Source organism: Serinus canaria, chromosome 1A (assembly GCF_022539315.1).
Source record: "Serinus canaria isolate serCan28SL12 chromosome 1A, serCan2020, whole genome shotgun sequence".
NCBI classification, from domain to species: domain Eukaryota; kingdom Metazoa; phylum Chordata; class Aves; order Passeriformes; family Fringillidae; genus Serinus; species Serinus canaria.
This window is the reverse complement of record NC_066314.1, coordinates 66,745,434-66,759,522: the sequence shown is the minus strand read 5'-3', so window position 1 is coordinate 66,759,522 and position 14,089 is coordinate 66,745,434. Positions and strand designations below refer to the sequence as shown.

The following is a 14,089-nucleotide window of genomic DNA, read 5'->3' as shown; positions in this document are numbered from 1 at the left end:
GTGGTAAAATGTATCCAAAGCCCAGCTTTTATCTTTAATCACACTGAAACTGATCGCCTCTGATTTTTGTGGGGAAAAAAAAGTGGTCTCGTTTTCAAAGGAGAAAAGCATGAAATGTTATCATTTGTGACCTAGAATTTTGGCAAAGCTGCTGCCTTCTGTGAAATCAAAAGGAAGGGAAAAGAAATAATAAGACTTGTAAGATTTTTTTTTTAATTGAGTTCTGAATATTCTGGAAATTCTGATACACATCTCTAAAACAGGTCTTGCCTGAACACTCAGTATCGGCAACAAAACTTCGCAGGAAAGATTCAAAGGTTTTCAGCCTCTGAAAGATGAAAAAAAAAAAATCTTTCTGCCCAGACATTTCCATTTATTTTTGCCGTGGCAGCATGCAGCAGCTTCCCCAAGGATTAGGCATGAGTGCTGTGCCAGCCCACAGATGGAGAGCCCCTGGCCCTCAGCGCTGTGCTGGGGAGAGGCAGCTCAGCTGTGCTGATGCCATCTTCCCTGACAGGCAGATGTTCCATGCCTGGATCACTACAGAGAGGCCTGAGCCACCCCTACTGCCAGGGAACAGAAAACCTCCCTGGTAAACTGACAGTGGGATCCAAACACATCAGGGGAGGGCAGGGAAGCGGGGGGCTTTGCTGCTTTGTCCCTGTAGATCATTGCCAAGCCAGAAGAGGGTCCTTGGCACTGGAGGCTCTGCTGTCTCCCCCTGCAAGAGCTCAGAGAATTATTGTATTTCCAAAACACCCTACAGCCATGACCTAATAAATCCTTATCAGGATTTCAGCAAGTAGGTAAACCAGTAACATCAGAGCATAAAGGCAACTATGATCTCTATGAACTCATCTCTGTGCCTTCCCCACCTGCTGACCCTGACAGTGGAACAGATGGAGGAGGGACTCTCCTTTTTTGTAGTCCTGCCAGGCTGGAACAACTTTAATTTGGCCCGAATACCTCTGTCCTGATAACCTTGCAAAATCCTGAATCCTCACTAACACAGTGAGCAGAGAGAAGGAGGGATCTGCAGCGTGTTCCCCAAACAGGGTCATTGCATCATGCCTTTAATACAAAGGATTTGGCAGCATAGATGATGTTGCTAGATGTGCACTGAGTCAAGTGTCTTTGCAGCACAGACTGGCAGAATGACTGCCATCATTTCTTCAGGCACTTGATGCACCAAAATTCCTGGGGCTCCCCACAGAGCAAAGCCTCCTCTCCAAGAAAGCTGCTCTAGTGCAGCCAGTTTATCACAAAAGGCTTTAATCTCTTTAAAAATGGGATTTCTCTTTCTCTTAATCAAGTTCCTTCAGGTGGACTTGAAATGTAAAAGATTAAGTTTAACCCTTTGATAGTGGAGAGGGAAGGGTAAAGTTCACTTTTGCTCTGGCTGCTTTTGTGGCAGCACACAGGAAAGCTGCATTCTTGTGGGGGAGAACTGCTCACAGTTTTCCCCAAACAGAGCATCTGCTTTCACTTACTTTTCCTTTTCTTTTTTCTTTTTTTCTTTTTTTAATCCATTTTTCTTTTCCTTGCCATGGCTTCAGAGGTAGTGGCAAAATGCTCCAATGCTCTTTGTTTCCTGCGCATTCTGCTCTCCCTTGGTGTCTCCCTCTGTGCCCTGAATGTCCTACTGTTCAGAAGACTGTCTGATGAGGGTTTAAAATGCTGCTAGCAAAAACAAATTTAAAAAAATGCTCATTTCATCTTGGAGTATTTAAACAAGTCTAAATTTAGAGCAGAGCTGTGGAAAAAAAACTAAAAAGGAAAACAGGCAAAGTAACCAGCTGAAGGCATTAATTAACATGACACCTATGTGGCTGCTTCTATAAACTGCAGGGAGAGCATGTGGCTTGCAGATGAATGGGTCTGCAGTGGGCTCTGGGAGGACATGTGTGGTCCAATTCCTCCTGCTTCCCAGAGCTCAGCGGGATTGCAGAGCTCCTGATGGGACCAAGTGGGTTGGGAGGGCAGCACTCAGCTGGGGACACTTCCCCTGGCCCAGCTACAGCACCACCACTCGTGCAGGAGCAGCTCCTTCCCGCTCCCATCAAATCCACACCTCTGCAAACACAGCTTGCAGAGGCTGCTGACTCTCCACAGCACTGAAACTCGATGCCAAGAGATCTGCATGGCCAGTCAGTAAAACCATGACTAAAAGTACTCTTCCATCACCGCCTCTGGCAAGGATCCCCTCTCCTGGCAGCTGCTGGGACAGAGAGATTGGGTTCTGTGGTATTGGCAAACACTGCCTGCCTGCTTTCCACCCCAGGGAATGGTCACACCTGCTCACACAAGGCAGAGACACCATCCCCATCTGTCAACAGGACACCAGCTCAAACCCAGGGTGATAAGCAGAGTATTTGACCAGGGTAGAAAGGAGATTTTGTGCCCAGATGCTCTCTAAGTTGCCCTGTCAAGAGATAATGAGAGGCACAAGGTTACAATCTCAGATAAATGAATCTGCTGGGAACAAGGGCACACTGTTTATTCCCATCATGGCTTGTTTTACATATACTCTTCTCCTATGTATCCCACTGTGACACTACACTTCTTAGCCAGTCTTTTGGTGATATTTGTTCTTTTCCTGGTCATTACATTTGCCAGTTTCTTTCCATAACATGATAATCCAAACTCTGGTTTTAGTCAAACCAGAAATAAATAGAGCAGGTAAATCTCTCCCCTGCCTGTGTTTACAGCACAAAATCACACTGGTATTTTTTTTTATTGCCTCATGCTTTTGCAAATGTAGCTCTAAATTGCTGCACTTGCTCACCTCGTATCTCTTGCAGCCTTAAGTTCTCACTCCTTGTTATGTATTTGCTTTCATTCTTTCTCACAGACTTCATTTTCTTTTTCCCCAGTCAGCCCCTGCTGTTATCTCCTTCCCTTGCTCCAACTGTGCTCACACACAGTGGAGGCTGAGCTCTGCAGAAGCAACTGGATGCACACTAATCCCATTAAGGCTCCTCCAGGCACCTGGGGTTTTCAGTTTTCAGTGCTATTTTCATTTAATCTTCCAATCTTACTTCCTTGCAATTTTAGATCATTAAGGGGTTAAGTGAGATACATCCAGCAAATGAGATAAATCCAAATAAAGGGATTTAGATCTCCCAGTTCAGCATGCTGCTGTCTCATTGCCTTCTCTACCAATGTTTCAGGGGTTACCAAACACACCCAGGGGTTACCAAAGGGCTCTTGCCAGAACCCATCAGGATTAACCTGGGTCCCAGTGTGCTGCAAACAGCATACTGAAGAGATCCTGCAAAAATCACTCACAATACAATTTATATGGCTCCTTGCAAAGTGGAGAAAAAATGTTATCTAAAATGTTGATGGTCCTGCCTTCAGATCTCATTTCAGATTTATTTTTTTTTTCCAGTATGTGAATTTTTATCCTCTCTCCCCTCAAGTACTCAGACAGGGAAGCCTGTCACCCTGGATGCCACCCCTCAGTTTTAATCCTGGTAAGCACAGACAAATGAAGCCTTCATTGTCAGTCTTCCTAGCTCCTCTAAGAGCAATTTTCTCCTATTTCCCAGCTGCAGGGGCAGGAGGAAGCAGCACATTTTGGCCACTTGAGAGAGGAGAATTACATGGGCCCAGATCTGCTCTGCCTGTTGCCTTCCAAAGCTGGCTCAGGCAGCTGCTGTGCAGCCAGGTGATGTGCTAAAGGCACTGTCTCTGGAGTGTTTGTTGTGTAGAAATTGATTCTTTTGTAGATTTTAAGGTCAGAAAGAACCATTTTGACCTTCCCATGAGTCTTTTGCACAGACTTAAAAACATAAGAGAAATTTATGTCCTCCAGGCCCGCAGCTTCTGCTTGAAGAAGATTGTAATTCTCAGTAAGACATTCAGTCTGGAGTAAACATTTTAATAAATGACAAAACCATCCTATCCTGAGGTAGGTTATTCCTGGAATTACTTAATTCCTTACCACAGGCTTTCAGCCTCTTCATCATACAATTTAACCCCTATTCAATGTTTCCTGGTTTTATTCCCTTTTCAGTATTTACTTTGTCACTTCTATTATCCCATTTAAACTGCATCTGTGCTGGTTTTGGCCAGGATTCAGTCAATTTTCCTTATAGTTGCCATCTATACTATGGGCCTTTATTTTATTTCAGTGCTTTGACAGCCAGTTTCCCCCTCCATGTCCTTAGAGAAACCCAACAATCTAGCGTGGCTTTGCATTTTACATTAAACATTTGCATTTTACATTAAACAAGCCATTTGTAAATGTGCAGAAGATGATTGGAAGGTACTGTAATAAATGGCTTAATTCATAGCCATAGAGCCAAGCTGTTCAACAGGTTGAAGCAGTAATTTATGATCTTTCTGCTGCCATATCTGTAGTTATTTATAATTCATACTTCTCATGATGATAATGAGCTTCCACAGTGTGTCCCTCATCCGAGTGTGCATTTTGCTGCTTCCTGCCATTCATCAGGCTCAGCAATTGGGCTCCTTTGATTCATTGCTCTCCAGACACAGATGAGGGGATGGCAATCTCAAGTGAATGTTGGCCAAACTGAAAGGTCTGGCTATTAATAAATAATCATTCACATTAGGAGGCGATCAGTTGAAACTGGCAGAGCCCTTCCTTTCATGTCCCTTTTGCTTTCCACTGCTCATTTTCCCTCGGCTGTCCTGGCCAGAGACCCAGAGCTGTGGTTTGGAAGGAGATTGCCTTGGCAGTTGCCTCGGAGCTGTCCAGGATGCTGCCGAGGCTCTGTGCGGCCTCATCATCCCTGTGCAAACCTCAACACCGGGCAGGGACCCGCTGGTACCTTCAGGGCTCCCCCAGTGCCCCCGATCCCCTTTGGACAGGAGATAACCCTGGGACAACCTGCCAGAGGGACCCGCTAGGCAGAGATGGAAGCTCTGGGAAGGCTTTGGGGGATGTGGATGCGACCCCTTTAAAGCAGGCACGGCCTGACCTCCGGCTGGAGAAGCCAAGACCCGTCTTCAGAAATCAGAGTAATCCCGGGTGATTTTATCCCACTCCACTTCCCTAAATCTGCGTTTGCTGCTGCTTGGCGAGGGGATTAAGGGCTGGCAGGGGATTACGTAGCCGCTGCAGCTCCCAGCGCGGAGCTCCCGCCTGCCGCGGCCGCTCCGGGGCCTGGAGCCGATCCCCACCCGTGGGTGCGCACCCCTGGCCGGGGCCTGGAGCCGATCCACACCCGTGGGTGCTCACCCCTGGCCGGGGCCCGAAGCCGATACCACCCCTGGGTGCGCACCGGGCCGCGGCTCCCGCACGGTTCGGTGCCCTGGGCCAGACACCCCCGACGGCGCCCGGCGGCCGCGGCGGCGCTCCCGGGGCAGAGGCGGCCGCGGTGCCCCCGGGACTCGGCCCCGCACCAACAGAGCTCCCAGGCCGGCACCATGGCGGGGGCCGCGGGGGAGCTCCCTCAGGGCAGCAGGAGCGGCGGGGAGCCTCCGCACGCCGCCGGCCGGAGCCCGTGCTGATGGCCGGTGCCTGGAGGATGGGGCCCTGGGCCGTGCCGTGGATGATGCTCTGTCTGCTCTGCCTCCCGTCCTGTGCCAGGGCCCAGACGAAGATCCCGCTGGAGACGTGAGTGTTTCCGTGTGTCGAGGGCACGGGCAGGCGGGTGGGAATTGCCTCCCCGGCAGTGGCAGGCGCGGCGGGGACAGGCTGCTCCGGAGGGGCACATGGCTCCGGGGGCTGGCACTGCCCTACCTTGGCTCCTGGCAGAGGACACAGACATGGCAGCCACCAATTCTGTGTCCAGGTCTAGGCTAGGATGCAAAGCCCCTTCCTCCCCACTCCTCAAGCATAGCAATGATACTCATCTCCTTTAGTTAAGTATTTTGACATCTATTAATGCTCTGCTTAATGCACTGGGCAGCAAAAGACAAAACCAGTTTAAAGACATGTTTTTAAAACCCCGCTGCTGCTGTTGCTGCTGCTGTAAGTTGCCAAGATCCCACCATGGAGGCAGATGGGAGTGGCTGCAGTTTGGCAGCTCCCAGTTGAGCAGAGTGGTTTCAGTGGGCACTGCTGGGTTTCAGGATGCCAGGAGCACCCAGGGGATGCTCAGCACTGGCCAGGTTCTGGCTGGGGAAGGTGCACATGGGACCATGTTTGGGCCATGATACACCTCTTTGTGCAGAGCAAGGTTTGCAGCTCCAAAGCTCTGGTCCCTTGCATTGGTTTGGATCAGTGCTGGCTGAAAAGGGCCTGGGTAATGCACACAGCCGTGGTTATTCACCTCTGTGGCTGTCAGAGGATGTTAGTGAGCGAGGCCGAATAAAGGAAAGAGGCCTCAGCACTTCTTGCTGGTGCTGGCTCCACCTCTCTACAAAAGGCATAATGGCCCTTCCCAGAGCTCTGGAGCGAAGGAATGAGAAGCTGAGCTGCAATACAAAGCACACCCAACCATGGTTTGTGCATGCACTGCACATGCAGGGACTCTTGGTGCATCTTTTGGGGTGTGGGTTTGCAGTGCTCCAAGGCCTGCATGTGTCCGTGTGACGAGCAGCTCCTCCAGCACCATCAGGGCCGGAAAGCTCCCCGCCAGCAACACGGCCCTGGCAGCCCCCCAGGAGCCCAAGAGCTCTCAGCAACCCCAGTTTATAAAAACTTCACCTAGTTAAGCTGATTTGGACGAGTTAAATCCTTTAAGGATTAGAAATGTCAGCGCTGCCGTTGATAAAAGCTGTTGTGGGGCAGCTTCTGGGGTGCTGGGATAGGGTGTGGGTGCAGGACAGCAGCTTGGTCTGGAGAGGAGACAACACTGCCAGCCAGTTTGAGAAGGAGACATCTGAAAAACCAACTCAAGACAGCTCAAGCCCTTGCCTGCATTTAGGGAAATGTTTTTTATTCAATTGTTGCCCATAAGGCCCTGACAGACAGCCACCAAAACAGCCCATCTGCCCAGGAGCTGCAATGACATTGTCCAGGAGGGTCTCAGGAAACTTTGCTACCAATTCTATTCTTGCACTATTAAGCCCTTCCCCAGCAAAAGTGCTTCTGATTTGGGTTGCACAGAAAGGACACAGAGGTTACAGAAGATAAAATTCAACTTCTGCCAACTTCAAACCAAGCAAATCAACTTTTCATGTCCAGGATAAATACCACATAGGAATACCTTTTGACATTGAAGCCTGTGGCATTTAGAAGCCAGCCTGTCCTTTCTGCTGTTCTTGCCACAGAATACAAGAGCAGGGATTAGAGGCAGACAATCTCTGACCAAAACCTTTTCTGATGTGTTTCATTATAATGTGATAGCCCTTTACTACTGAAAAAAAAGAGATTTACGTCACTTTGCACAATTTGGAACTTATTCCTGTACAAGAATGAAGAATAAACAATAGAAAAAGAGCTTTTCTCCTCTGGTACTAAAACCAGACCAATGGCTGAATTAATCCCTGGTGTTTCAAATCCACTCATGAATTTAACCAAAACACAAAAGTTGCCCTTTTGAAATGAAACTTCAGTAGAGAAATACATTGGCCAGAGGCCCAGAGGGAGTAAGTCAGCAGAAAATGGCTCTATTTCATGGGTTACACGGGGACATTTTGGGGACACAAAAGAAGAGTCCTTCAAGCAGCAGCTGGGTTCAGTCAGGGTGAGGTGACACAAGGCTCAGTCGGGCTGTGCTGCTCCCCAAGCCGTGTCTGGCTTTGCTGCATCGTGCTTGGATCACCGCCAGCTCTTTCCAGAGCTTGCTCCTCTCTAACTCCAGCAATGCAAAAATCTGCTCAGTCAGTTCCAAGTGGTGCTTCTGGGGTGCAAGTTCAGCACACAAACCACCTCTTCTTCCCCACTGGACACAGCCCTGCTCGTCTGCCAGCCATGGCGTGGGCAGGAGTACTGGTGAGGAGTTGGGGCTGGCTTCTTCTTGGGGTGATGGAAGCACTGGGAAATGCTGGTGGTAGAAGCAAAGATCAACCTGGTGTGACCTCTTTAGGCTGCTCCTGTTGCCTTTATACCTGCTCCTGAGCTGGACAGAGCCAGAGACCTTAAAAGAAATTTCTCTGCAAAGCTGATGAATTTTAGACTGACCTTTTCTCTCACTTGTTTATGGAAAAATAATTAAGGGAATCTATATAAGTTCAGCAGGCTGCCCTTAATTTCCCAGTATTCTAAGGTTGCTCATTTCCCTGGCAACTAATTGTCTTTTAAATATGAAAATGCCAGTGTATTTCTGCCTCTTCACTTTTCTACTTTGCAGCTTCCATGAAATGCCACCAGATATTTTTAATGACACAGACTTTAGCCCTGTAACACAGGGATTTGAGACCTTTGAGCCCTCTTGTTCCTCTGTGCCCCTTAACTTTCCAACCAGTCCTCCAGATCTGCCAGTTTCTGCCCCTCTCTTTGTGCCTCATTCTTCCTCTGCTTTGAGACCAGAGGCAATACCAGTCCCTGAGCCTTAGGAGACATCCCAAAATATACAAAAGCCTTTTTTTATTCAAGTTCTGCTGTTACTGGAAGTTTCAAGAAGTTGCTCAACTGCAGCCACTAATCAAAAATTAACACCACAGACTCTTCCACCCTGCTGGGTTCAAGAATGTTGAGGGCTGGAAGGAGCAGGGGCACACTACACATATGACACAAAACAGAGGTGAGGGGAGGGAAATGGGGTAAAAATAAACACCCCTGCTGAAATTACTATCCCTTCATGTTTAGCTTCTCTTTTTCTACAGTAAAAGGCAAGGAGACTGGAGAATATTAGTTAAATTCAGCACAAAACATCTTGTACATTAAACTTATAAAGCCAGTAGCAGCAGATGGGCATCAATTTAAATGTTGATCCAGAGATCCTCATATCTAAGGGAATGATTAGTCACTACTACAACAAACAGGAAAGCATCCCATGGGATCCCTGTTTCTCGTTTCCTCTTTTATTCCAGCCTTGCTAGAATAACTCTGATATAGCCCAATAAATCCTGGTCTCCTAGAAAATATCTGTATGGTTTTTTCTCTAAGGATGAAATGGTGAGATAAATGCTCTGGCTCTCAAAATAAGATGCAGAGCACAATTTAAAAAAAAAAAAAAAAAAAAAAAAAAAAAAAAAAAAAAAAAAAAAAAAAGATTGACTTCAGCTGGTGCTAGTTCACACTGAGTGGTTAAATATGAATGCCTCATTGCCAATTAAGGATTGATTTTAAAAGGCACCCACTCTCTCATACTTTTTTTATAGCAGTGGGGAGAGGTATGGAGCTGAAGCTTTGTGTTTGTTCCAAATCATCCCTGCTAGCTGCCTGTGTGCAAGAGGGGAGTCTAAGCAGGGTTTCCTAGGTAGAAGTGAGCTTTTTGTGATTATTCCACCATTGCTGTGCTGCCTTTACTCCTGAGCTCATCTCTGTGTTGGTGTGTTATTTGTGATGCAATGCACTGGGAAATCAGGCCCTGAGGTTAAAGCCTGCCTAGGACTCAAAGAACTCCCCTGGAAGCTGTAGGTAAGACTTTGCATATCATAAATAAGTGGTGTATTCTGGTAAGTGGAGAAGGCCACTCATTGCATTAAATAAATCTCTGTTAAGTGAATCCTTGTTGAGGGAGCTGCCTAACATTGCTTGTGGAAGTGCTGATCAAGTGCTCTGCCAATTTTGGGAGCCATCTATTTTGCTTTGGATGGCTCAGTGTTCAGGCTGCTCCTCAACATCTGAATGTTCTCCATGTGGGATTGCTGCCATCCATTATTTCCAGGATGGCACAGGTTGGGGGTGTTTCACAGTGACAATGTGCATAATCTGCTGTGGCATTATCAAGCAGCAGCACCACCAGTGAGAGCAGGGCATTTGTCTGGCTCATCAGTCTCTGGCCTGCCCTCCTGGAGGAGCTGAATCCAAGGGGTGAATCATGACTCTATATCCTGACACTTATTTCTCTTCAGCAGATTTGGCACTGGGTGTCTAGCCCTTCACCCCAGGGCCTGTCAGGAAAGACAAATAGGTGTCTGCAAAAAGCAATTTATTTCCCTTTGCTAGCAACAGAAGGAGCTCAGATGCTATCAAAGACCAAATTTCCACATCCAAAGTTAGGTGAGACAAGTTCAAGGCCAGCAGAACTCAGTGTTTCTCCCTGCTCACCAGTCTCCTGGGTGGAATGTCCAAGAGCAGTACTGTCTCCTGCTTTGCTGCTTGTCTGGCTGAAGTCTGGGGACAAAACATTGCCACTGTTAGAGAGTGGCTTAGAGAAATACAGGGGTTTGTACCCAGGATGATGGAGTTTTACGTGTCTGAAGTAAACTCTGCAGACTAACCAGCTCTGCAGATTTGGTATTATTAACACAGGTTTTCCTTCTTTTGGCCCTTTTTTTAGGGTGAAGTCCTGGGCAGATGCCTTTGGTGGGGAGCTGTACTCCATTGTGACTAAGTATTCAGGCTCTCTCCTGTTGCAGAAGGTAGGCAAAACCTGTGAGGGTTCCCTTTGCTTTGTGTCACCTCCCCACGTGCCTCCTGAGGTTCCCCCAGGGTGGAGGAAAGAATAATGCACTGGTGTGCAGCTGTCTTTTAAACCATGGAGCTCCATACCCCTGAGCCCAGAGTGATGCCCTGTGGCCATTCTCCATGAATGGAGAGGGAGATCCATTCAATGCTTTCCCTGCTTTCATCAGCCATTGCTGAGCACCACCTTAATTGTACCACTTTTTATTAAAAATACTTTTTAACAGCACTCATATTTCCCCACTGATGATCACTTCCTTCTCTCCCATGCTGACCCTTGATTCCTCCTTTCCTAAGTCTCTCTGCTACTCATCACTCACCTGCTCATTGTCACCCCATCATCCCCTCCCTGCATCTCTCCAGCTGACACTAATTTTTTTCTTTTTGCTTTCTCATCTGTATTCAGCCAGTTGTTTATCAATTCTTTGCATTTTGCCCTTAAGACTCTGCTTCAGGCAGGTGCCCTGGAGGCCAGGGAGGCAGAGCTTTGCTTGGCCTGTTCAGCAAACAGGCACTATTGCACTGAACTCTCTACCAGCATTCAAGGGTGTAGCTCCAGGGCCTTTAAACAAATGGTCCCTTTTGCAGCTGTAGAGAAGCTCCCTTAGGTCAGTGGTGAATGGCTGCTCCTCTTTCAGACCTGGGGATCTCTGCCCTGCCCCTCCCAAGTGCTGCTCGGGGGGTCTGGTGCCTGCTGACTGCATCCAGAGGAATGCACACTCTACTTTGTGGCCATCCAGTTCTTTACTCTTTCTCTGATACAAGCCATGAGTTGCCCCTTACACTTTCTAGGTGTCAGACTTCTGTCCTCATATTGCCATAGTCAATTATACCCACATCCCAGTGCAGAACACAGGATTTGGTATCACATTCCTTGCTTTGCTGCTAAGCCCTGTTTCCCTGTCCACAGAGTGCTGCTTTTTGCCGGGAGTAAGGGATCATATCCTGCAGCACTAACTTTGCTAGGTTTGACCAGGACAGACTTTGAGCATCCATCACCATGGTCTGTGGTGATCACCAGCTCTTCTTGGGAGGAAAGAGTTACCCTGCAACAGAAAGCTGTAAGCCCTGATAAAGTAACTGGCACTAACTGTGAGGCAGCTGCAGCAGGATGTGGATGCAAAAGTTGGGCTTTTAGTAGTTGTGATGATGTTTCTGCATTGTCTGTTGTCCCCTGTGGTCCCAAAGCTATAGCTCCCAGAGGCAAAGGGAACAGTGTCTGTGACTCAGAAGGAAAATCTCACTTTGAGCAGGGGTACAGATGATCTTGATCCAGCCTTGCTCTCTAAACACTTCAGCAAGGAACAATCTCCTAAATTCATGTTGTGATGTGTTCTGCCCTAACTTTAACTTGTGCTGCTTAAACTGCTTAAGTTGTCTTTCAACCCCACTTCTTGAGCTTTTTCATCTCCTATTGTTTCCCTGGGAAATAAGGAAATGAGGGAGAAGCAGCCAGCACTCACTTCAGTCCTTCTCTCAGTCTCCTTTTCTTTAGGTAGGAATTCCTCAAAATTCATCATTTCAAAGCAGGGACCATCCCAAGAGGGCTCCCACTGCATCCCTGGCAGCTCGAGCACTACAAGTGGATGCAGACAAACCTTTTACTATTAAATATCATTTTCATGCACCCAAATAACTATGCAGATCATCTCATTGGCACAGATTGTGGGCATGTTAGGCCTGGGAGCCAAACACACCAAAGTCTAGAAATTAAACACATGGATTTATCTGCTCCCCAGGCACCTTACTCTTTTTTGGGCTATTACCTGTTTCACATCAGATACTCCTCTGCATGCATGGTTGTGCCCAGACCAGCAGAAGGGTGGGGAGCACAGTGCAGAGGTCCAGGTGATTCTTTTCTCAGTGCTTGTCTAACTCAACAGGTATTTTGTCTCTGAGGAAATACAGAAGGTGCTGTCAACTCAGTTTGTATCTTATTTCATGTCTCCCTCGTGCCTGATAGTTGTGAAGTAACCAGCTTATTGTAGCTGTGAGAGTCATAATTTTTCAGTTACTGGATGCTTTGCATGTAAACCTTGTCTTTAATACTTGGCATAAACTTTCTTTTGTGGTTTTCAGTTTGCTTATTTTTGTTTGGACTTTTTGTTTGCTTCCTCCAGAAGAACCCTAAAATTGTGTTGCAAACTCAAGTAGTTGACTTCCTTCCAGGCTGTATCATTCCCAGAGATCTGGTGAGCTAACTGACATCCCTTGAATCCCCAGGAGCAGGCTTTTACCCTGCATCACAGCTTTGCCCTGCTGTTATTAGAAAGCCCAAAAACATGGCAAAGAACAGACAAACTTGAGAAGTTCAGTCAAGACATTTTCCTGGGTGAAAATGAAAGGAATGTCTTTCACACTCTTAATTTAGTTCCACTAGCAATGAGTAATGCAGCACTGTGTACTTCAATAGGCTGAATTTTATGGAGGTGGGAACAAGAATATATACTTGGTGACATATCTCTGTTCACAGATAAAAACTTAGGATACTGAATTCTGGATATTCTACTTTTAAATCACCACCCCCGTCACGGCAGAAGGGGAATCTTAATGAATTGCTCCTGCTGTTTTAGGGGAATGCTAAGTGCTAGATGAATAAGAAAAGGTTTTCTGTTAGAGCTGAGCTAACTTTTTGGCCTCTTTTCAAACATCAGATCATTTCAGCCAGCTCTCCCAAGCCTGACTCCTGTTCTGTAACTTAAAATGATCTGATAGCCTGAACCCCAAGTACTGGTTGTACAGAATGATCCTGGCCAGCTACATGCACCTGAGCTGACTTTCAGCCGTGATGTCTGGTGACGGTGTTGAAATCACAACTCTGTTGCCCACCATTAGAAAATCTTGGATGAATAGTCATCAATAGGCAGGAATACAGGCATGTAGTGGTTTGCTGGTTCATTTGTAGGAAAAAAGCTCAAATAGGATTTGAGCTCAAACCTGGTGTATTCCTTAGCAAACTGGAACTTTAGCAGAAAGGGTGGTTTTGTTTTTTTTTTTTTTTTGTATTGGGGGTTGGGGTCTTTTTTTTCCCACCTCTGGCTGGATCTCAGGGCTGAGTGCATGCCATGAGCAGACTGCTTTTGATTTTTCATGATTACTTTAACCCAGTTACATCTACTTGTGAGTATGTCAAAATGAAATTTTAAAAAATTAACGGGGGAGGGGGGGGAAGCCTTGTTGCTTTTAACTGAGGCTGTGCTATGAGGTAACTGGTGGCAGGTCACTTTGTGAAGTGCCTGCTTGCCCGTGCTGGTGTGTCCCCCCTTGGTGAGCTTTCCCAGGAGAGATTACCCTGCTCCCCCCAGCAGGGCCTGATTAAAACCCAGCCTGGCAGAGATCACTTCTCTGCTGGCGGAGCTGTGACACAGAGCTGAAGGGACAGACACCAGCTGGGTGTGTGCTGCAGTCTCTCACCAGCCAGCACCATGGTCGGGGGTTGTGGCTGCACATTTCTCTTCTGTCAGTGTGATTACCCCAACCTTCCTGCTCAATCCCTCCTCTTCCTCCTCCTTCCCCTGCCTGTCCCAGCTCCCCAGCCCCAGCAGAGGGGATGGGAGGCCTGGTGTTTTTAATCCAGTAAAACCCTTGCTGTTAATCATGCCAGACAGAGTGAGCAGCCTCCCTGCCATGCCTGCTGAGGGCTGGATGCTGCTGCTA

General features: G+C 47.4%; 1 protein-coding gene across 1 annotated transcript in view; it reads left to right on the top strand.

Annotated features, from left to right (window-relative positions):
• The first annotated feature begins 5,480 nt into the window (after nucleotides 1-5,480).
• The window catches only part of CACNA2D4 (calcium voltage-gated channel auxiliary subunit alpha2delta 4), a 122,145-nt gene continuing 113,536 nt past the window's right edge, over nucleotides 5,481-14,089 (top strand). Inside the window, exons 1-2 of the mRNA XM_050970051.1 lie at nucleotides 5,481-5,587; nucleotides 10,308-10,389. Of these exons, the coding sequence (XP_050826008.1) occupies nucleotides 5,481-5,587; nucleotides 10,308-10,389 (189 nt within the window). The remainder of the gene's footprint in view (nucleotides 5,588-10,307; nucleotides 10,390-14,089) is intronic.